This window comes from Lingula anatina, chromosome 5, assembly GCF_051362555.1.
Source record: "Lingula anatina isolate TDL-2025a chromosome 5, LinAna3.0, whole genome shotgun sequence".
In the NCBI taxonomy this organism is placed as follows: Eukaryota; Metazoa; Brachiopoda; class Lingulata; order Lingulida; family Lingulidae; genus Lingula; species Lingula anatina.
The window spans coordinates 4,825,605-4,850,016 of record NC_141771.1 but is presented as its reverse complement, the minus strand read 5'-3'; the positions used below and the strand labels follow the sequence as shown (position 1 = coordinate 4,850,016).

General features: G+C 36.1%; 1 protein-coding gene across 1 annotated transcript; it reads left to right on the top strand.

Moving 5' to 3' along the window:
• The first annotated feature begins 886 nt into the window (after positions 1–886).
• On the top strand, positions 887–24,337 carry LOC106177832 (polypeptide N-acetylgalactosaminyltransferase 11). Its single transcript, XM_087012710.1, has 14 exons — positions 887–1,078; positions 4,881–5,023; positions 9,726–10,086; positions 10,460–10,614; positions 16,742–16,823; positions 17,166–17,332; positions 17,924–18,051; positions 18,485–18,729; positions 19,092–19,209; positions 19,531–19,683; positions 20,114–20,335; positions 20,958–21,062; positions 21,727–21,873; positions 22,460–24,337. The coding sequence occupies exons 3-14, from the start codon at positions 9,767–9,769 to the stop codon at positions 22,586–22,588; spliced, it is 1,971 nt and encodes a 656-aa protein (XP_086868836.1). The 5' UTR covers positions 887–1,078; positions 4,881–5,023; positions 9,726–9,766; the 3' UTR covers positions 22,589–24,337.
• Positions 24,338–24,412: the final 75 nt, after the last annotated feature.

Genomic DNA, 24,412 nt, shown 5'->3' with positions numbered 1-24,412 from the left:
GGAAAGTTAGAAATAATATAGAACATCGCATCCAAGCGCAAAAAGGGTCCATTCAATTACTTGTGAATGTGTAAAAATTACCTTTTTTCTTGATGAAAAATAAATTTGGTGCGAATATTCCAAACAAAATATATATAGGCCTACCTTTACTAAACGCGCCGCTATTTAAAACGTTCCGTCTTCCGAAATTTGAGCAATATTAGGCCTACCATACGTCGGACATAAAAATTAATATTAAGAAAAAGTTCATATAAACCTTTTAGTTTATCATGGGATTGTCTAGTCTTACCGTAGGTATAACTTTTCAATTTTTATTTCCATTTATTCCGTACCTATTCTTGATCAATTTTAAGGCATGTCCCGCGTAGACAACGATATACTTGGTCTAAATAAAACGGGGGTTCTTGTCATTTAAAATTATTATTATTATCATTATTAATTGATTTTGTTCAACTTCACTTAATGCATACATTCTTTCAAGTATTGTATCCAAACACGTTTCAATCCCGTGATATAGGCCTATAGGGGCCTACTTTTTCGATGGTAATTCTTTCCATCTTTCATCATATTAAGAGTCAACTTTTAGTAAATATATAAAGCTATATAAAAACATTTAAGTCAGTCATTTTGTACTGTTCCATTTTCTTTTTTTCATTTGTTTTTCTTTTTTTTTTTTAATTCCTTTGTTTTCCCTGATCTACATGTACTAATGATGAACATTTCACCCGTTTGCATGTTTTTTCATCTCCCACATGTAGGCTACTTCAAAATTTATCTATAGACACTTTTTTTTTCTGAATGCAAGTTTCATATTCTCCTTTGTCTCTCTGTATATTATATCTCGTTTTAGATACAGTGGTTCCTTTTTATTCCATAGGGCAAATGCCACACGTAGCCACACTGTACAAGGATATACCGCTTTCTTTCTGTTTGAAGGTGATCAGTGATCCTCGGCGCGCCATTCTTTTAACTAGAGAAACCCAATATGGCAGCGCCCATGAAAAAGTTTTTCTCTTAAGTGCTTCCGGATTTTTACCTTTACCGACGTTATTTGAACCGTGTAAAACCCACGTCTGAGGTAAGTGATGAGTCAGGAGAATGTTTTTAACGTTTCACACATACCAAAGAGGTATTGCCAGATATAAATGCCACATAAAAGCATTTTACTGAGCTTCATCATAATGCAGAGTAACTACCTGTACATGTTACAGTGCCTCACTCACGGTGGATTAGATAAGTTGTTGTTAGTCATGAACAACGGTATCGGTACTGCAGTGATGGAAAGATGGCTTTTGCACATTGGCATAGACTATAGCCATCTATCATAATCCTGTACATTGCTGTAATATACATGTATGTGTCCTAGCCATAAGGTCGACTGCATGGCGGGATGTGGCGTTTTAAACAATGTCTCTCTTCTTCTCCTGTATTTTTGTTACTGTGTGTGTGTGTGTGTGAATGTGTGTGTGCGTGTGTGTGTTTGTGTGTGTGTGTCTGTGTGTGTATGTGTGTGTGTATGTGTGCTGGATGTGTGTGTGTGTGTGTGTGTGTGTGTGTGTGGATGTGTGTGTGTGTGTGGTCTAAGCTTTGGACAACAAACCAACAAAGTAAATAAAAAAAAACATTTGCAGCACTGTGAGCAGTGGACTTAAGTTCTAATTAAGGCAGCGTTCACAACCAAAGTGGATCCGCTAACTAACAGATCCACAGATCAAATAAAGCTGACCCACCTGAAAGCATAACCGGTAATCCCCACAGGAAATCTATTCAGTGTCTTTAAGGGGATCATGCAGCAAGCTTTCAAGTGGGCCGACCATACTTGATTCTTGTGTCTGTTAGTCCGGGAATCAGCTTGTTCTGAATGTGCCCTTAGTTTAAACTGATATGTTCATTCTTCATGCACTTACTCAGTACTGTACTATGTGTGGTGCCATAGACAAATTTTATTTCTATACTACAATGTAGGAGAATTTGCTCCTCAATTTCCCAACATGTTGGTTTTACCAGATTGTTTCTCCACGCTCACTGGAGTGTCCTAGCTGTTTAATTATCATCAAAGAGACCAAGAACTAGTGTGTATCTGTATTTTTTTTTTTATATCAAGTTTTAAATACGAGAAACTTAACTGTAGACAAATACACAGAAGGAGTGGCTATGATATTATATACTGAGTATAGAAGGGGCGTTCAGTGGTTTTTGTTTTGCATTTAACTCTTCAAAGTTGTATTTTTACTAAATTTATAATATATACATATATATATATGATTAGTTCATATTTGGTACGTCTAGGAACATGTTGGATCGTAATATAGGCCAAGTGGGAGTTGGGGGGGGGGGGTATTTACCAATTTTTTATTTTAAGTTGTGTACATACTAATTGTCAGAATATTGGTTTATTGATTTAGGTAATGTATCATATGTAAAGTTGACCTCCTTTTTTATTGGCCATGCAACAACAGATATCTTCCTTGAAATCACATTTTCTTTCCAATATTTGAAACTGTTTTAGATCTTAAACACAGTCTTGTGTTTTAAGTGACTTGACTCATGATAAAATAACCACAGAAGAACCAACATGAATTCTCCACACCTAAGCTGCCGTGGTTATCTTCACCATGACACAGTTAGAGGATTTTATTGAAGTATTATTCAGACTGGGGCGTATGTGTAACTATATAGATACAGCTGCTGTAATTCTCACACAGATTTGTCTGCCTTACTGATCCACGTCATTAGTTCTGCTCAGATTGAGACAAACCTCCATCTTGACAAGCCCAGGAGTATGCTTTGGGAACATATCATTTGCTAAAATAGGAAAGGAAATGCTAGTAGCATGCATGGATGCATTGAGACAAAGCACTAGTAAGTGAGAGAACCGGTGAAAAAAATGAAATCTTCAGTGTGTGACATACCTGGGTAGAAAATTAGGACGTTTAGACCAGCCCCAGAGACTGACAATTCCATGGATAACAGGCACAAGAAACTGACATTCCCATGGATAAAAACTGAACAGACTGACATTCCCATGGATACAGACACAAGAGACTGACATTGCCATGGATACACACACAAGAGACTGACATTGCCATGGATACACACACAAGAGACTGACATTGCCATGGATACAGACACAAGAGACTGACATTGCCATGGATACACACACAAGAGACTGACATTGCCATGGAAACACACACAAGAGACTGACATTGCCATGGATACAGACACAAGAGACTGACATTGCCATGGATACACACACAAGAGACTGACATTGCCATGGATACACACACAAGAGACTCAGTGGGTTTACCTGTATACAGGGAGATGTGACAAAGATGTACTGTTAGGCCTTTGATAAATGTAAATGCTGGGGTTTTCAGCTAGGGTGAAAAATATTTCAATTATTATTATATGACATTACATCAGCATAGGGTGGAGAATTTTCAGACTGTTGGCAAATTTTTTATATTTTGGGAGATAAAAATACCATTGGCATTGGGCTGGGTAGCCCACCCCCTGGACCCCATGCCATATTTTCCGACTGTTTCACTAAATGGCAATCTTATTCCTGAAAACCTGATAAGGGACTATACTAGAATATATATATATATATATATATATATATATATATATATATATATATGTCCCATGTACCTAGTTTCAGCTTTGAATTGGAGATTTGATCAGACCTGCTGAAAACTTTTCAGAATGGCTGGACATTTGGACCGGCAGTAATGAAAAATTTGCCGGACCGAATGGATTTTTGTTGGACCGAAAATCACCCTATTCGTTTGAGACAGATACTACCAGTACGATTAGGGTAGCTTAATTTGTTTGTGAATATGATAGGTTTGAAATGGAAGGGAAAAAATGCTTTGGGTTTTATATAATTTTTTTAGTGAAGTATGTCGAAGGATGACTGTAAATTTAAAGTTGCGGTTCTTAAAACTCTTGTCGTTCCTTTGGACTGACCAAGTCCATTTTTTTACCGGTCCAGACAAATTTTCCCAGTCATGACCGATCGGACTGACAGTTTCAGCATGTCTGCTTTGATTTCACACTTCTTGATATGGTAAATTGAGAAAATCTTTATATAGTCCTGTCAGTGGTACTTTTATTACAAATTTATCAGTGTTTTATTTGCTCTCAGATGTCAAGTCTCTCTCTATCCCGCTCTCTCTCTCTCTCTCTCTCTCTCTCTCTCTCTCTCCAGTTGCGACCCAATATCATCATTTGTGAACATGTACTGTGAATCGATTTGGGAAGAGCTGATTAAATTACAAATGTTTTATTGGGAAAAAGTAGGTTCAGACATTGCAATTATGTTATGGATTGAATGGGTTGAATGGATGGGTTGAAAGAAACAGAGCTGAGTACTGAAAATGGAGAAAAAATTTTTAAAAAATTTGCATCATGCCATCACCTACCATCTATATTGTTTTAACAAATAAGAGAACTTACTTATAGAAAGGACAAATCTTGGGAATTTATTTTATGACATTTTTATTATAAATTAACAACATATTGTCTTAACACAATTTAACAGTTACAGTAGCATGTACTAAGCAAGGGTTGCGGTGCTGTAGGTAACCCAGCCAGTAGGTATAGGAACAATTCTTTGAAACAAAAGCACTGGCTACTTCGTGAAATGATTGCATATTATGATTACAAAAACAATATACTGTACATATATTGTCCCCTTAATTATATGTCCACAGAAAATCAAGCAGATTGTGCAGACATCGTTATGACATTGATTTTTATTATTTATGGCTGAAAATGAAATGCTCACATTTTCATTTGAATTATTTGTGGATGTGAGCTGTAATGGGATATAACAGATTGTCAAATCAATCCACTGTATATTTCATTTCTTCTTTCAGACCTAGCTAACATGGTGGAGGAGTTGGACTGGAAGATAAAGCGGGGGCAATAAGTTGGAGACGAGTTAGAGATTTTGTGCATGTGCACGGAGAGAAAGTAGACTTTTGATCTACCTGATGTTGTAGATGCAGAGTTTTTGTGTGTAAGTATCCATCGACTGTGTCTCTATTAAAAATTTACTGCTAGTTGATCTAAATGATGGCCATTGGGGACGTTGGAATCTATAGATGTTGGGTTAATATAGTATGAAACAGTTGCTGAAAGTATCACTAGCCCAGTCAAGCTGCTAACTTTTATAAGTCTAATATTTAACTATTTATATAATGAGATACCAGATCAGCCAGGCAGCTACCACAGGTCAGATTCATATTGGGTTTAAACTGAGGCCAAGAAAAGGTCAAGGTAAGGTCAAGGACAGTGATTTCAGAAAGAGGCATATTGAAATATTATCTTCCCATATCAGTAAAAAATTACCACGGCACATGAAACGGAGACTCACATGAGATGTACTCTATACCTTTTTTATGGCCTTTCCTTTAATTGGATGGTTTTGCAGCATCACGCATATGATTGTGTCTCCATCTGGTGGTTATGTTCAGAGTTTAAAGGAATGTGCCAGGAAGGAATTTGATGATTATTACTGTAATTATCACTGTGATCAAGATTAATTAATGAGGGTGAAAGCTGTCAAGAGATCAGTTCAGTACACTGAGGGATAAAACACTTACCTAAGGAGCTAATATCCTGTAGGGGGCGTTGCATGATGCGTTGTAAAGTACTGAGGACCAGGTAAAATACCTGTCTTTATGTCACATTAAATTATAACTACTCATAGATACCAAACATGTCAGTGGCAGGGGCGGATTTAGGCCGTCTTCTGGGTCTTCCGGAAGGCGGTCATATTTTCAAGTTTACATTGTCAGGTATCTAATATTTTTTGTCGGAAGAGGGTCAAAAATGGAGGATGGATCAACAAAGATAATTTGGAAGACTGTCAGAAAAATCTCTGGATCCGCCCCTTAGTGGTGTAATCTCATCTTAATGATTTACTCACAAAGCCTTAGTTCCTGAACCTGATCCCATCTTGTCTATGAGATTAATTTTTTTCTTGACAAGTAAAAAAATTGGTTTGGGATCTGTAGCCATTATAATATGTTGCAGTTACCAATACTTGTCTTTCCCATGCATCATTAATAAACTTTGTTCAAAAGTTGTGAGGAGTTAGGTATGCTTCACAGAGCTGTTGTCACTGACCTTCCAATGGTCTTCGTTTCCTTTGTCCTTTATTATCTCTGCCTATGAATGACCATAGTGGTGCCAGTATTTCCCAGAGGTTTCCATCTCTGTCATAGTCCCTCCTATTATACATCATTTTGAAAAGAATTTTACAGAATTTACTGTCTGAAATGATCCAGTGTTGTGTGTGAAGATTTTGACAGTTCCAAACACCTCATTGTGTCTGTCAAAGTTTTTAAATCCATATCCTTGAATATTCACTATTATGCTTTTTCTTGATGTTTTAATTGCCCAAAATCACGAAATGAACTGATTTGTTTCCTCAGACTTTTCGGAAAAAGATGTCCAAATATACTGAATCAAACCCTTTTCTGCTTTCACAATCCGTCTTCAGCAATTTGAACTGGTTGCTTTGATTATGTTACAATGTAATTTCCCTCATAATGCAGAGATATGGCTTGGCCAGACGGTTGCTGAAAGGTACACGCAAGATTGAACATCTCTCTTTTATGCAGGTGATTCATAGTTCGACATCCCAGATTATTTCCTCTGAATATAGAACTCCTTTTAGTCAGCATTTTTTTTTCTCATGGCCTTTAAGACCAACTGAAATGCTGAAAGCATTGCCCTCTGTCACCCAGAAATAGGAAGTCCATATTTTGCCATTATTGTTTTAGATCACTGTCTCTAATCTTTCAATACTGCAACTTGCATCTCTCAGATTCCAAGTAAGCTGAAATCTGTGCAAGAATGAACATCGTCACTTGGGGAAGATGATCGAAGATAACACTATGTGGCTATTACTCATGAACTGCAAACACTTTTCTTATCGGGTTTGTTGCAAAAATTGATCGTTTTTAGTTATTGACAAAATCACACTTTCTTCAATGGATCCAACTGATCTTTCACAATGGATTTTTTTCAGGTATTGTTACTGAATATTATTTTTTAGATATATATCCGTTTATTTTGTAAAGCATAAAAAGCTGGAATTTGTTTTATTTCTTATTTTTTGACCTGAGCCTCCTGGCGTCTAACATTACTAGTAGTGTTCTTTTAGCCAGTGATTTTAAAATATTCATGATTTCGAGACTTGGAGAGGGGGGGGGGGTGAACAGATCTTAATCTGGCACAGTTGGTTGACCTGGCTGGTATAGGATTTATTATGTATGCTAGATAAGCCCTCGGATGCTCTTTATTTTTATCTTTTCTCCTTAGCTCTCTCTCTCTCAGATCCCAGTGGCCATTTATCCTCAGAAACAGTTCACATAGATTTAATGAATATAGATCAGGCAGGTGGGAGGAAGGCATTGAAGGGTGTATTCAGATTCGCACTTCGCACCAGCTGGATTGGTCCAACTCCGCGGGAAATTCTTGCTAAAGTGCAATCAGTGGAATTAGCTCAATCAGCACATAATACTTAATTACCCCTAGCTGCTCGAGGAGGCATGTCAGGCACTTAAGCTGATTACACTGATTGTGCTTTAACGAAAATGTCCTGCAGAGTTGGACAGACCCAGCTTGAATGATGTGTGAATATGAACACGGTCTTAGAGTTATTTATTAGGTATTGACATTGAACTAAATGCTAGCCTCAGTAGAAAGTTTGCGGGCAGGGTGGCTTAAGTCTGGAATATTAATAGATCTATTCTACAATGTTCTTGAAATGAACTACAGATTTGGCACTTAAGGGGCAAGGTTGTAGGTACTCATTTATGTGGTGCTATCTACAGCCAGCTGTGTATAAGTGTTTAAGATAATATACTGAAATGCAAGCGATATATAGGCCAGAACACCTCGAGCGTCAGCAAAAAGGTGACAGTGTATTATTTGACATACATAACAAAATAAAATACTGTCATTTCATCCTAAATGCCCCTTAAACCGAGTAAATGGGTGGTGGGGGGAGGGGTATTCAAGGCTTTAAGTAATCCTTTGTGTGATGTTACCCATAGCTGACTGAAGACGGTGGCATGAACCTGTGCCTCTATGACCACCTTTGCCTCATATACTGTATGCTATAGGAGATGTGAAATGCACCAAACAAACTCTAATATCCCGTCTTCCACAGGTGGGGAGCATGTCGTTACTGAGGTGACGGGAAGGAAGGTTTACACTGTAATATATCCTGCAGACCTGGTTCACCACAATTAGCAAGTTTTAAATCAGCAGTATTTTAATTGCAGATATGCCCTGAATATTATCTAAATTTGATTGGTATTTTGTGATTTATTCATAAATGTAATGCTTTCTCTGAAGGTTTTGACCAAATGTAAGGAAAGATATGCTTTAAAGTGCTACCTATCCATGTTATTACAGTTATCTTATTACCTTAGGTTTCTGTATGGTTTCATCATACTTTTCTAGGAATTCCATTTCAGAATCACTCCAGTAAACTATTGTTACCAGGTTGTTGTTATAAACACTGGCTAAAACTATAGGCATAGAATATGTTGTCAACAAGAAAACTCAGTGAAAAAATCCAAGGATTTTGATTTTTCTCTTATATATAACCGTACTTCTTGTGATCATGTAGAAAATACTATGTGTTCTTTTAAACAAATGCAGCTTCAGTGCTTAAACAAATTACACAATAGTAGGCCTATAAGGTTACATAATAAAAAGGAATAAATACTAGTATATATATATGCTTACCATATAACTTGTGCCAGTCATTATAACCTCAACAGTTCCTATATAATACGGTGTAGGATGAACACAAACATCACTGTTGCTGAGGACCTTGGAATGATTTTCTATTGGAGTCAATTGCTGTAAGTTGGAGGGTGAAACGATCACTAGGGAATGCAGAAGGGACATTAGTACAGGCGATGTGGCTTTTAGCAAAAACATTTAACTTCATTATGGTTACTAAAATGGATGCAAATCTGCAGCACACGTTAAAGAGCTTGTGTTTTTTTTTTTATAGTTTACTGGACACCCTGTGATAGAGGGGAAGGTGATGACGTTGTAATTTCTCTTAATAATGGTCAGAATTAATTGTTTTAATTCCATATACAGTTCTTTATTCATAATACCTGAATGGTGAGTTTGGAACAAGTAAGAAAGTTTGTTTTATGAGTGCCATTGATCTGTAAATCTTGAAATAATGTACCTTTCTTTAAGATGGTATTTTGACTTAATGGGCATTTGGTTTGTCTTCCTGCTATGCCATAACAGCCAATGCACACTGAAATGGATTTTGTCAGATCTGTTTGAAACACTTTATCGGCAGAGTTCTTTCTGACAGCAGAAATTGATGGCTGAGTTTGTTAAAATATTTAACAGAAAAACATTTTATATTTATTGTGGAATGTTGGGTGGATATTAAGCAGTTTGCAGATCTTGTCAGTGATGAACATGTTTTGCAAAATATTTGCAAAACTGTTTCATAACACTTTTTAATCACTTTTTATTTTATAGTTCTATAGTTGAAAACTGGAAATTATGAAGCAAGTGAAAGTTATGCAATTGTTATATAAAATAGATGTATCACTGGTGTTACTCAGTAGAATGACCCTCATATTATAAATAAATAAATTTCATAAATAACTGGATTTGTTATCCTCATGACCTTCAATGACCTTGACATAATTTAATAATTCTAGGAAAAATACAATGCCAAGCAAGTGGAGGACAGTGAATTGAGATGGCCAAGCCATACAAATTCTTCTGCTATGGGGTCATCCTGACATCTTTATCCTGGGCTGTCATCATCTACCTATTCCTGAATCTGTCAGCATTCGAAGCGGGTAAAGGTCAGGTGCCAAGACAGGCCAGATTGATACCTAGAAATCCCGGCATCCAGCATGTGGACATCGAGTCTGAGGAATTCAGGGCGCATGACATGATGCCCCACCACAGGCTTGGTGATGAAGGTCAGGGTCATCAAGGTCACCTTGAAGGTGAAGGTCATGTACATCATGACATGGCAGAGCAGAATGAGGTTTTGCGTATTGAAAAGAAAAAGTAAGTTTTCACATTAAAGTGATAAAATGGTGTCTGTCATAATTCCATCATTATTGCTTTGCTATTTCACTGAAAAAAAGTAATTAGTCACACTAGTTTTATTTAAACTACTATAAGTATGATTTATTTTCTGGTTTTTAAATACGTGGTAAGAACTTGTGTGGTGACTAAACTAGCAACTTAGTTCTGTGATTATTTCAGTTAGTAGAATATATCAGGGCAGTTTGGGGTAAAAAGACAAATATGTGTTTGAACTGAGCCCAGCATACTTCATATTGCTGGACAAACGTCAAAGCAGTGAAAGAATTCAAAACTTGTATTTTTGCTACCTTTTTTTCGATGATTCTGAAATGAATGTAATTTAACTTTCTAGCCAAGTCAATGGGGGCTGGGCACGTAAGCGTCCACACGATCGGGACAAACCAGAGGACATGGCTGACAAACAGATAGCTGCGATACATGCGCCTGGAGATATCAAGGATATTGGTTTGATACGGTCTCCAGAAGACCAGAAAATCAGAGATGAAGGTGAGTTTTTCAATTCCAGATTTTGTGGCACCTTCCTTCCCTTCAACTCCCCTCTCCCCTTCTCAATGCAAGACATTTTAATTCCATCGCTTTTCTTTCTGCCCATACTGCAAGATTTCTGTATTAAATTTTACAGCGTACTGCCGTCAGTATATGTTACGTCTGTACAGTAATGATTTAGTAAATCCATATTTGTAATGTTTTATAAAATGTTTGTGTTGACTTATTTGTGTGTCTTTATATATATGTATGTGTGTTAACTTTTGTGTTTGTGCCACAATGTGTGTGTGTGTATTTGTTTGTGTCACAGTATGTGTTTATGTGTGTGGTTGTGTCACTGTGGTCTGTCTGTGTTTGTTACAGTGTGTGTGTGTGTGTGTGTGTGTGGACATGTGGATATGAAATGTGTCCCAGTACGTATAAATGTATAGTGTTTGTATTTTTTTCTTAAGCACAAATAAACAATATGCAATCAGGATCTAACAATTTTCCCTCTTTGGCTCTCTCTGTTCGTCTTATGAGTCACACACAATCACCACATTTTCATTTTAGGTTTCACAATCCCAGGTGATTGAACTTTCGTAGATAGAAACCATTTTGCACCCTATGTGTAAAAAGTGGAATTATTCACGGCAACCGGGTGTCATTTTTCATGAAAGTGGATCAAGGGCCCCTTAAGAAAAATTATTTAAAAGGAAGGTAGGGGAGGGGGTAAACCAACATAAACCCTCTCTTTGAGAAATAGGTGCAGTGAATGACTAGTATTTTCATTTTCTTGTCATTTTTTGTTCATTTGAATGTATGTTTTCACCCAGGGACATTCATTGACAGTGTTTATTAGTAAATGGTCATTATCTGTCACCTTCTAGTTTACATTATGGCCATATGGGAAATTTCTGTGTAATAGAGTGGAGGTTTTAAACAACCATAATGACTTTGAGTTACACTACAAAATGGACAGGAAATAGTCAATTGTTTCTTCATATGTTTGCTTTATTTTCTAGGGAATTGAGATTTGTGTTGTGGAATGGGTGTTTGAAGATGAGTTTGGTTTGAAGGAGATAGCCAAGTGGGGATTGAAATGTGAGAGTGCACTCTAAGGGCCTGTTCAAATCCAGTTGGTCCACAGACTAACTAGTCCATGAATCAAATAGGGCAGGAAACACTTGAAAGCATGCCAGGGTTTAATTTTAAGGGGCATGGGCACATGGGAAGCATGAACTTAATGTCAAGTGTACATCATATTTGATCTGTGGACTAGTTAGTCCAGGGACTAAATGGTTCTGAACAGGCCCTTAGGCCACAGTAGCTATGGACTGTAGCTAGTGGTGAATGCCATTTTATTGTGACTTAATACCCTACAACAAACAAGAGAATCTGTTTTTACAATGATGGTTTTTCTGTTTGCTGGTGGACAGGATGAAGTTCTTCCATATTTTGGTGAAATTTTCAGGATTAACGATAAGTCAGGAGGGAGAGAAGTTATTACAATTTCAAGTGAATCTCAGCCACCTAATATTTTCAGAGCATTTATGTTGATTCCTCTTATCCTTTTCAGTAATTGCATTTTTCCCTTGACAGAGTTCTGTGCTATTGGAATGCCCTCTATAGTTGTGTATTGAACTTGTTTCTAGGACCATTCATATTGAGCCCCAGAAATCAGCTCGAAGCAATTTTGTCACATCATCTTTCTTAAGCTAATGCTTTTCTGATGAAAACCATTGCAACATTTGAAAATTCCAGACATTTTATATTCCCAACATTTTACTATATCAAAATGTAGTGTTTTCATTTAGTTATTCACAAAAAAAGAGAAAAGAAAGAAAAATAACTTTTCTTTTAATGGGATGACGTTTTGGATAATATGACACAAAAAATGTATCAATGTTTTATCAAGGACAATGTTTGAATATTTCAAATGTCATAATAAATAACAAACTCATACGTCTGATATACTTCAAGTTCTGATATGAACATAATTCATTAAAAAATTCAAATCATCTTTTTCATATATGATTTATAAAATATTCATTTTAGTAAATATACAATCATTCTTCTGCTTTTGTTTAAATTCATTGGATCAACTACCCTAGCATTAAAACATATAACGTCTTTGCAGAAGTGTTTGGCAAGTTGACTCAGTTCTTCAAAACCCATAAATGATACAAGATGAAAGAGCTCAATTATTAAATGGAGTTTTCTTGTCTGTTTATCTACTCTCCTAAGGCTGAGCTGTAGTATAAGGACATATTGAAGTATTGGACCGACCAGACCTTAACACAGTGTTCAGACAGAGACAAGAACTGAACTGAAAATGGGCTAAATGTGGTTCCTCTTCCACCTGACTTCCTGTGCATGCACTTTCATTTCTTTTATAAAATTCTCAGACTTGATTAATCCCAATTTCTCTAATTCGGGAGAGGGCATTATTGTTATTTCATTTTACTATTTTTTTTTTTCAATTTGAATTATTTATATTAACAGGATATCAGTGACAGATACAGGAGAAGTTAGGAAGGGGGGGGGGGGGTAGATGTTGAGCCATGAATAGATATGAAGAGGTGGGACACCCAAAGTTAGATTGTTACATGTTGGCTGGGAATTAGACTCTTGTTGATCATGAAAAGCCTGGTATTGCCAAAACAGCAATGGTGAAACAGAAAAACAAGCTGTAAAGTAATATTCCAATCTGTTCATTCTTAGTAGCTTTAATTTGATAAAGAGACTGGTTGCAGACAATTAAATGATTGGTAATTTAACTGGGATGTCAGGGGAATCGTTTGAGTTTCCAAAACCTTTTAGCGTATCTTGACATCTCCTTGGGGGTAAAATTTGAGAGGATTCAAACTGTAGCTGGGAGGTTTATTCTTAGAATTCTGCTGTAGTTGTTATCACGGGTGGGTTCGAGTTTTTTTTTTTTTTCTAAAAATGTTATGAAGACTATATGAAATAAAAGGATTGATTAAATAACATGCAAACTTACTTAACCAAACCTTCAACCTCACTAATTTATATTTCATCCCCAGTTCATGTTCAAAACCAACTTAGTAATAAATGTCTATCACTAAAAAAACATGTAAGAAGCAGTAATTCTCTTCTTGGTGGGCATAAACTTGTTATTTCTTTTTGACAGATTGTAAGTGCAAATTCCATAGCAATAAATGGACATAAACATATAGAAAAGTAACATCATTCATTAAGTGGAGGAAAAGATAGAAAAGTGAAATTGATATATGGATGGAGCATTTTTGGTATTTACTGGGAATGCTGTTTGCTGCTTCTACATAATTATACATTTATCAGGCAGATTTGTTACAGAGCTCTATAATGATGCAAATATTCCTCCCTGTAGATTATATATCATTTTCAATGTCCAGTCATGAATTTCCTACAAAGGTATATCAGTGGCATATTCCACAATATTAAACTCACCTTGTTCTTGTGTCTTCTAGTCTTTCATCAAAAGTCACATCTTGTCATGCATACAGTCCAAGAGGCATGTGGATTTTCTGTTGGTTCCAGCATTGGATTAAAACTGAACAGAGGTGCCAGAGACTTTTCTTTTCTGCCTACCTGTGTACGTAGAATATGACTGCTTTAGACACATGGTGTCATTCTGAAGGGTTGTCAGTGGTCTGTCCTCAAAATGCTGAGCTGTTGTTGCCGTCGGTCTGTATTTACTCAACGGACTTCTCGTCACGTTTTGTAAGGTTTCTGTCTCTCTGAATGATTCTGAATGGGTATTTCCCTGGAGAAGTGACATCATTCATGATCTTCAGAGAGACAGATGTTGTTAGGAAGCCCTTCTACTGATCTTAAGTACATGTTGTTGTCAAGCCACTATGTCATGAATGCCAGATATTTGGGGAGTTACAAACAGTTAAGTGATGCTAATGGTGAATGCAAGAGAGCAATGAACTTCTTTAAGGTACAAATGTACCGTTTCTTTGTTTTTTGGGTGATTTTTTTTTTTTTTTTTTTTGGGGGGGGGGAGAGGGTGATAAGCTGGGTCAGTTTTCAGGGGCGGGGGGGAGGGATATATCTGCAATAACTGTATCAGTCTTTCTTTACCATTTACCTGAAATGAAAAATGCTTTTTATTTGCTTTTTTTCTTGTCATTTCAGATCATTTTTCTAAGATTTTCAATTTTAAGTCAGATTCTTTGTCATGATTTGTAACACTTCTTTGAATAGAGTGCTGTCAGCATTTGTCCATTGAGAAATTGATTTGTGTTGAAACAGACACTTAATGAAATCCCAGTCAAAAACTTTCTATTCCAATTTCATAATGAAACTGCAAACTTAGCATTATGATTTCAAGAGAGATATATAAAGATCAATACTGGACTCGTGTGTTAACTTTTTCCATTTCTTCTAAAATTGATAAAGGCTACATTTTGTGGAATTAGTTATGAATAAAAAGGTTTCCAAAATTTCTTAGTAAAAGCATCAAGAGTTTTAAGATAAAAGAGTATATTATATTTTATTGTTTCTTTAATAGGACATTCAGAACAGCAGACAAACAGATCTGTGGATCAAATATGGCCGATCCACTTGAATGCTTGTTGCTTAATCCCCGCAGGGGATTCTTTTTAGTGTCTAATCAGGAATTCAGCAGTAAGCTTTTAAATAAGTCGCCATATTTTATCTCTGATCTGATAGTTTGCTGTTCTGAATGTGCTCTCAGTTGTTGTCTTCAACTTTTTTAACACTGACCCAATTGTCCAACTTAATAACTGAGTTAGATAAGTGATTAGATACACATGGCAGATATTATTTTTCATATCACTAAATGAGATTCCCAATGGAATAGTGCATGTGTTTATGTGCATGTATGCGTGTCTGTGTATATATTTGTATCCATGTCTGCTTATATATGTGTTTGTGTTTATAGTAGATTATTTAAATAGCAAAAGAAAAAAATATTTATTTTAGAGCCAGATTTTTTTTTTTTTTACTTAAAAGAATTTGAAGAAGAGATATACATGCAGTATTTGTTGACAAATACTTATAAAAAGAATATTTCAATGGCATTAATTTTTGAAGGTGAAAACTGGTCAATAACTAGTTATGGTTATTATTGAAACTAGTTCAGAAACAGTTAAAGTAAGGGATTTGAAAATTATGCTGATGAAACAATGTAATTCACTGGTAAATCACGCACTGACTCTGACTTGAGCATAGTGAAGAAATCCTTAGAAAACATCAAAGGCAACGAGCCTTTCTTGTTGGCAGCCTGTTGACCTGGGATCTCTTTGATCACGTTCAGTCGGTTTACCTTAACAGGTTTCGTCAGCTTCCTGTCAAGATTGTCTGTGTGTTGTTGTTTGTTCATCTCTCCTTGTGAGTGAACCTTAATGACATGTTATACAGTTGAAGTCTGAGACTGGGAGATGTTATGGGATACATGCCTATCTGACCACCAGGCTGCTATACCAGTATTTTCACAGCATTTTATAGTTTTAGTGCTGCTTCCACATGATTTTACAGATTTAGGGCTGTTTCCACGCATCTGTCCATTGAAATTTCTACACAACCCACCCGTACTCCACACAACCATACCTACTAATGGTATTCTGTGTTTTGGCACAGTCTCTGCAGCCCGTGATTCTTGGGCCACATTCAAAGCAGCAGACTAACTACAGGCCTACCCAACTACAAGGCTCGACACCAAATTATCCCGAATTCACTGGTAGATCTGACCACACTACCCATTTTCAAGGTGTGCATCAGTACTCATTTCACAGTATCATACCCGGTACACATATTGAGAAGAGATGCACTACTTTCCAATCCCGCTGAGAATCATCACTATCACATCGCGTACTAGGCAAGAGTGGTTGAAAAGGTAGTGTGGTACGATATACCAGTGAATTCAGGATCAATCGGTGCGGAGTCTGGTAGTTGGGTAGGAATGGTATTTCACCCTGGGAACCTATTTAGTGTCTATAAGGGGATTATGTGGTTAGCTTTTAAGTGGGTTGCCATATTTGATCTGCCGACTAGTTAGTCCACTGTTGTGAATGCAAATGAAGATAGACATCAAAATTTTAATATTTAGCTGTTGGTGGAAGAAAAAATGACTTAATTCTTACAGTTTGTTTAATGGAAGTTTTGTTCTCTTCAGGGTACAGGTTGTATGCCTTCAATCAGCTCATCAGTGACAGAATAGGATTCCACCGACAAATTCCTGATACCAGGCATCAACTGTGAGTATTTTTACAAAAAAATTGGATTAAAATTATTTTCAAATTGTAAAAATTAATATTGTGTAATTTGATTGAATGGTTTGATATGAAGTTGCTGATTATGCAGTAAAATTGAATTTTTGTTTTGGGGTTTTACATAGTGTGATGTTTGTCTATTAATTTTCATTTAATAAAAAAACTGATGATTATGGCATCAACTTTATTGTTTCGGATGAATCTACATATTTGTCTGTTATTATTTGCTTTTTTACCTATTTCTGTTTATTTATATAATTCTTTGTTTCTTTATTCATTGAATCAGTCAGGCAGTTAATCATTTCCTTTTACTATTTTTATCTTCAGTTGCTCACGCAGGTCGTACCCGTCCAGTCTTCCTAAAGCCAGCATCGTGATTTGTTTCTACAACGAGGCATGGACAGCATTAATGAGAACTGTTTACAGCATTTTAGACAGAACACCTCCACACTTACTAGAAGAGATTATATTAGTCGATGACTTTAGTGATTTAGGTTAATAAGAACACTTTAATTATAGTTTTTTAAAAAATATTCTTGATTTAACATTTATGTTCAAGCCTTTTGTTTTGTATATCGATATATATATAATAGTTTGATTTGGTTTGTTATAATTTAGATGTCATCTGCTGATCTGACAGTAATTTGTTTTAATTGTTTTAATTTAGTTTTAATTACTACTCACTTAATTTGCTACTCTACAGTAGATAATAGAATAAATAAAATAGACTAAGATACAATAGTTCAAAAAAAGTATGTCTGAAACATTTTAGACTGCATTCCCAGAGATTTGGATTGATCCATCTGGATCGACCTAACTCCCTGGGGGTTCACGCTGAATTTCTGTCAGCCGAGCGCCTTACAGTTTTAGTAGGCATTTAAGCCGGTTTAGCTGACACCAATCTAGTGAGACTCCCCCGGGGGATAGATCAATCTTAATATCTATGGGAATGGGGTCTTCCTCTCAAAAAAAATTAATTATTGCTATCATTCCTTAAAACTAGATTGCACTACAATTTGTTCAAGAAGTCAGTTGCCTGATTATTTTCCTCATCATGTTGACAGATTGGTGTTTGTTTCTCTTAGATCATTTAAAAAGACAACTTGACAGCTATGTGGAAGAAAACTTACCAAAGGTGAAGGTCATCCACAACCAGAAGCGGGAAGGTCTGATGAGAGCGCGGAGTCTTGGGTCTGATAAAGCCAAAGGACAGGTGACCTTTTTTTTTTAAAGAAAAATTCTATGTATAACATCATATATTGATTTTTAAAAAAGACTGGTTCATATTTTATAATTTATATCAAATTTAAGTTTTCATTGTCAAATTTCAAATGCAATTATGTGAAAACCCTTGCGCTATTTAAAAATATTCTTAAAAGGGTTATGCATTGTTGAAAATTGTGAATGAAAAGGTGGTAATCAATTTTATCATGTAGTAAATAAATTATATGCCTTATAGCAGATGGAAGGATGAGTTAGATGAGCACTGAAAGAAACCAAATTGAAGTCTAAGACAGAATACACTTGAAGAAGCATACTGGGGCCTTTGTCCAGCAGTGGAACATGTTAGGCTATGAATGATGATGATGATGAAATAAGACAAATGAAAAAAATACTAATTTTCCAATGTTTCCCCCCATCTTCAGGTGGTGGTATTCTTGGACAGCCACTGTGAGGTGAACGCTATGTGGCTGGAGCCGTTATTGACCAGGATAGCTGATGACCGCAAGCACGTGGTCATGCCCATCATAGACATCATTGACGCGGACACATTTGTGTACAAGGATTCTCCTCTGGTCCGAGGGGGGTTCAACTGGGGACTGTACTTCCGCTGGGATCAAATCCCCACTAAGCTTTTACAGAAAAAGGAAGATTATGTGAAGCCACTGAGGTGTGCCTACTTTACAAAATATAAAGTGGCTAACATTGAGAGAAATCTAGTCTAAATAAAATTATTTAATTATTTGAAACAAAAGCTTTGAAAAACGTCAATATCTTGCATGTGGATCCTTTTAGATGAGTTTTTAATTGAAAAGTTTTTCTTTACAAGTCAATATATTTTTTGCAAAAAAAATGCAAGGTTTTAAGTTATTCCAAGTATTGAAATAATATATTATTGATTATCAAAACTTTTCTTTGTTCAGTGAAAAAAAATTTAAAAACCATGTTTATTTTTCAGAGAAAAGCATCCAAAAAATGTGTAATTGTTTCCAAAAATTCATTCATAATCAAGAAAATTTGTTTAATTTTCAGATCCCCCACTATGGCCGGAGGCTTGTTTGCTATCGACAGGGATTATTTTAATTATCTTGGAAAGTATGATCCAGGGATGGACATATGGGGAGGAGAGAATTTGGAGATATCCTTTAGGGTAAGGAATGGCATCAGGGTAAGGTTATGGGGTAGGGCAATGGTCTACTGCCAGTGGATTGGTTAGGGTAAGCAACTGAGGTGTGGGTAAGGAAATGTGCATGTATCTGGTGAAAGACACAATTGATTATGATATTTTATTCTAAAATTAAGAATTATTTTAAATTTGTTCAAGTCAGTTATTTCATCTTTGATCAGCTGCAGTTCACACAAGGAAGTTGTGATGACATCATAGACAATGCATTCAGCTGTTGACAGGCATTGTAATTCAAGCAATATACGTATATTCCTTCAAGTGTGTTCTCTGTGCTCTGTTCCTCAGATCTGGCAGTGTGGGGGAACTCTGGAGCTGATGCCATGTTCTAGAGTAGGCCACATCTTCAGGAAGAGGCGACCGTACGGCTCACCAACGGGCGCAGACACCACTCTTAAAAACTCCCTCAGGTCTGCTCATGTGTGGATGGACGACTACATAGTGAGGAAGTCTTTTATTTTAATACACACACACCTTTGTGGGCATACACACGCATTTTTACATACATTTTTATCTACACACACCATATATGTTCTTGTCAATGTGTCTTTTGTTCACCCTATAACTACCACACTATATTTTTGTTTTACTTCAAATTTATTGAGTGGCCTTTACATCTGCTCACATCAATCTGATGAAGGCCTTTGTCCAAGTTGGCCATAAGCTTACGGTATGAAGGTATTTCAGGTTGTGTTTGATAATTATCATATATGATCCAACTACCATGTTAATAAACACTTTTTGCCATTTTGTTGTCTTAAAATTTCAGTAATTGTATATTTATTTATGTATGCTACAAGTTAAGAATAGATGCTTAATTTGAAACTTCATATTTTACTTTTAATCATTCGAATTTTCACTCTCTTTACAGAACTATTACTTCAGGGTCAGGCCGGACGCCAAGTCACGTAGCTATGGCGACATCAGCGAGAGATTATCTTTACGAAAAAGACTCGGGTGTAAATCATTCAAGTGGTACCTTGAAAATATTTACCCAGAGCAGACGTTTCCGAATGAGAAGGGCGTGGCACCGGAGGTGGACCGACAGGTGGCCAGAAAATGGCCAAAACGAGAGATCATCAGAAAGGGCATGGTATGACAATTCATGTTTGATAGCAATATTTGATGGAGCACAATTTGATAACATTGTATTCTTTTAGAATCTACCAGGCTGAGTGAATGACTGGGTTCCCATACCTAGATTGATCTAACAGGATCGAACCATCTCCAAGGTGTTTCTCAATAAATTCCTTTCAGCTTAAGTGGCTTAGATGTCTGGCATGCCTACTGAAGCTGCTAAATGATACCCCCTAGCAGCTTGATCAGGTGTGACAGACATTTACGCCGCTTAAGTTGAAAGCAATGTAGCGAGATTCCTCTTTGAGATAGATCGATCCACAGTGAGTATGATAGGCCCTGGGAATGGTCCCAGTGACTGAATACATAGACCTGGGTGTGATATTATTGAATAGAATGAAACCAGTATAGTATAACATTTTTATCTCACTGCCTAATAAAAATAAATATTGCATTAAATTGATTTCTCTTCATTTCAGTGGTCAATACATTGTTATGACCTTTTGCATTGTAATATAATATAGTTTGTACATGTTATATTATGCAAAAGATTTCCCTGAAACTAAGCTAGCTATAGTATTTAAACATTAATAAGTAATTAGTTTTGACAGTATATTTATACCACTTTAAAATTTTAGTTGAAACACCTGAATTCGAACACCTGCGTGGCCTCGGAACAAGGTGTCCACACCAAGAGATCCATGCTGATATTGGTACCTTGCAAGCCAGGGGAGGCAACACAGGTGATGTGATCTAATACTTGCTGGTGCTTAGACAGATGACAGTGGAACTTTTCGTCCTGCACCTTATGCATATCTGTATTGAAACACTGTGCAAGAGAACTAATAGCCTGGATGGTGCTTGACATGGCCAGTTAACTGGGTAGCTTTTGATTGGTACAAACAGTTGGATGTGAAAGAAGTTGTGAAAGAGAGCTAAAAAAAACCTGTTGTGTAATTATCAGTGCATGAGTTTTGATTCAGATCAGTGTAACACATGGTGCGAAAAGGGCTGTGGCTGTCATTCTAACAAATAACACTGTGATTTTGTCATATATCTCCTTTTTGTTTTCTAAGTTAAACTCAAATGATGATTTATTTTGCTTCGTAAATAATAGGGTAAATATACTATATTTTATAAATGAATCTAGTATTACCATTGTATATTAAATATGATAATTTAACTTTGAAATATTAGTGAATATTTATATTTAAAATTATTTTAGTCTATAGAAACGCAAAGAGAAAAAAATTCTGCAGTATTCAGTGATACTTTATCATCATATCTCCCCCCCCCCCCCATATTTTAGATGTGGACAGAGTATAGAAGTATTACAGTATAGAAAAATAACAACATTGCTCTGCCCAATCATAGTATCTGACCATAATTTCACACCCCCTATTTCAGATATGGACAGAGTCTCAGACAGGAGAGTTCCTGCTGTCAGGATTGCTGTGTCTGGACAGTGAGGGGGATGTAAGGGGGAAGGTCTACCCCAGGCTTATGAAGTGTCACTTTGAACAGGGGACACAGCAATGGCTCTGGGCTGGAAAGGTGTGTGTGTGTTTACCTGTGTGTGTTTTCTTACCTGTGTGTGTTTTTTACCTGTGTGTGTGTGTGTTTACCTGTGTGTTTTTTACCTGTGTGTGTGTGTGTTTACCTGTGTGTGTTTTTTACCTGTGTGTGTGTGTTTATCTGTGTTTTTTTTACCTGAGTGTGTGTGTGTGTATTGTGTGTGTGTGTGTGTGTGTGTGTTTGTTTACCTGTGTGTGTGGGTTTTTTTTCCCCGTGTATGTGTGTGTGTATGTGTGTGTGTGTTTGTTTACCTGTGTGTGTATTTATCTGTGTATATCTGTGTTTGTTTATATGTGTGTTTGTTTGTCTGCGAGTGTGTGCTTGGGATAATGACTGTGTATTTGTGTTTGTGTGTGAAGTTGGGTATGTGTGTGTCTGTGTGTGTGTGTGGTTATGTGTTTGTGTTTGTGTTGCTCAATCTCCAATCATTTAAATTTCATATTTTTTATTTGTTATAAGTTTATCCTTTCTGATATTTTTGTACTTGAATCATTGATTATTTATCTTTTTCAATTTTTTTGACATAATTGAATAAAAATTCACCTCTGTATCTCATCTTTTTCAGAGTACAAAGCAGTTGTATAACCCTGCCTCGGGAAAATGTCTGTCCCTGACCCAGTCTGCCACTGGGACGTATTTGACACTGATGTTTTGTCAGGACTCGGTGGACAGTTTTGACATTGTCAAACTTTAGTGACATGTTAATGTGTTAAACTGACACTCAACCAGCATTTCTCAGATCTTCCCATCCAGGGGCGGATTGAGGCAGTCTTCTGGGTGTTCCGGAAGAAGGGCAGATTTTCAAGTTTACATTAACGGGTATCAAATTTTTTCTTTTGGAAAACGTTCAAAAATAGAGGATGGATCAACAAAGATACTGGTAATTGGGAAGACTGTCATAAAATAGCTCTGGATCCGCCCCTGCCATTTTCCACCATAGACCAGACAGTGTAAATAGACAACACCATCAATGATTAATGTTTTGCTTGTTTATTTTGTCTGTGCCAGGGACTTTGTGACATTGATGAATTATTCTTAGGATGAAATCTGCATAATGATTCTTGTTGCCATATTATTGTGATGATGTCAGAGGTTTTACCACAGGGCACTAATGTTATGCAGAGTACAGCATGCCACAATGATGTTGTATAGTAAATGTGTCATTGTCTGCAAACCTTGGTGTGTATATAATAGGGTACAGATGGAATAGATAGATGTGTGTGTGTGTGTGTGTGTGTGTAAGTTTGCGCACATACGTGCATGTTTGTAGGAGTGCGTTAGTGTGCTTTGTGTTTCTGTGTTTCTGTCTGTATGTCTAAGTTCATATGTGCTTGTGTCCGTATGTGCACGTGTCTGCAAGAAAGAGAGGGATAGTGCCTTTATGTTTGTGTTTGTGTGTGTGTGTGTGTGGGGGTATGTATGTGTGTGTGTGTAAAAATACCACTTAATATCACCACTGCAACTCCCAGAGTAGGAACTGTGGAGATTTTTATTAAAAGTCTTTAGTTATAAAACCTTATATATTGTAATATAAAGAATGTATTACACTAGTGGTCACATGTCATGTACGTTACAAATATGTAATATGGTCTTAAGACATCCAGAATATATTTGATACCATTGATATTAAGATATCTTATTGCATTATTGCAATCAGGATGATTTGAGGTAGATGAAATACATGATGTGTAGTGTGATCTCTCACTCTGAATGTGTTAATATGTTACTAGTACATGAAGAGATCTGGAGGAAGCAGTCAGGGAGGCTGATTTTAGTTTCATGTGCCTTTCACATTAGAAATTGATGGGGAATGCATTGTTTTAATGCATTTTTGTGATTTTATATCCTTTAATAATGAGCCTAGAAGGTAAAGGATATTTAGTAAGTGAACCACAATGGTTCAAATGGTGCTTCCTCATTTTCCATTAACCTTGTCATTTTGTAGATTACCTGTGTCTAGTTTGTCAATGAAATAGTGGAGGCATTTAGTCTGTTTTCTATTTTCTTTTTCTTATAAGAAATTGAAAGAAAGAGCTACTGATCTACCTTAAGACAGAGTTTATTATCAAATTTGGCGATTTTTTGTGACGTAGTACTGTAATTCCAGTGCTTTGTTGAAACAAAAGTTAACTAGCCCTCTGTATCTTGATTTTTATTTTTTTCATCTTTGGTAGAAAAAAACAGGTTTGCATTTGAAAAGGTAAGATTAGAATTTATTCAGACAATATATATGAATATAAGTATATTGGGAATTGTCTTCCTTTTAGATATAAGAACTGAAATAAACAATTAAACAAAAAAAGGAAGTAATATCAGATTCTTAATTTTCTGTCATACAGAATTCTAGTGTACTGAAGAGATATATCCTAGTTATAAATAGAAACAGATAAAAGAATAGTTAAATGAAAAGATTAAAATGAATAAATAAAAATTAAAAAATTTATGACTTTTTTCATTTTTTGCTACCTGACAGAACTCGTGTTGGAAAGTAAGATAAATCAGTAGAAAAGTTATAAAA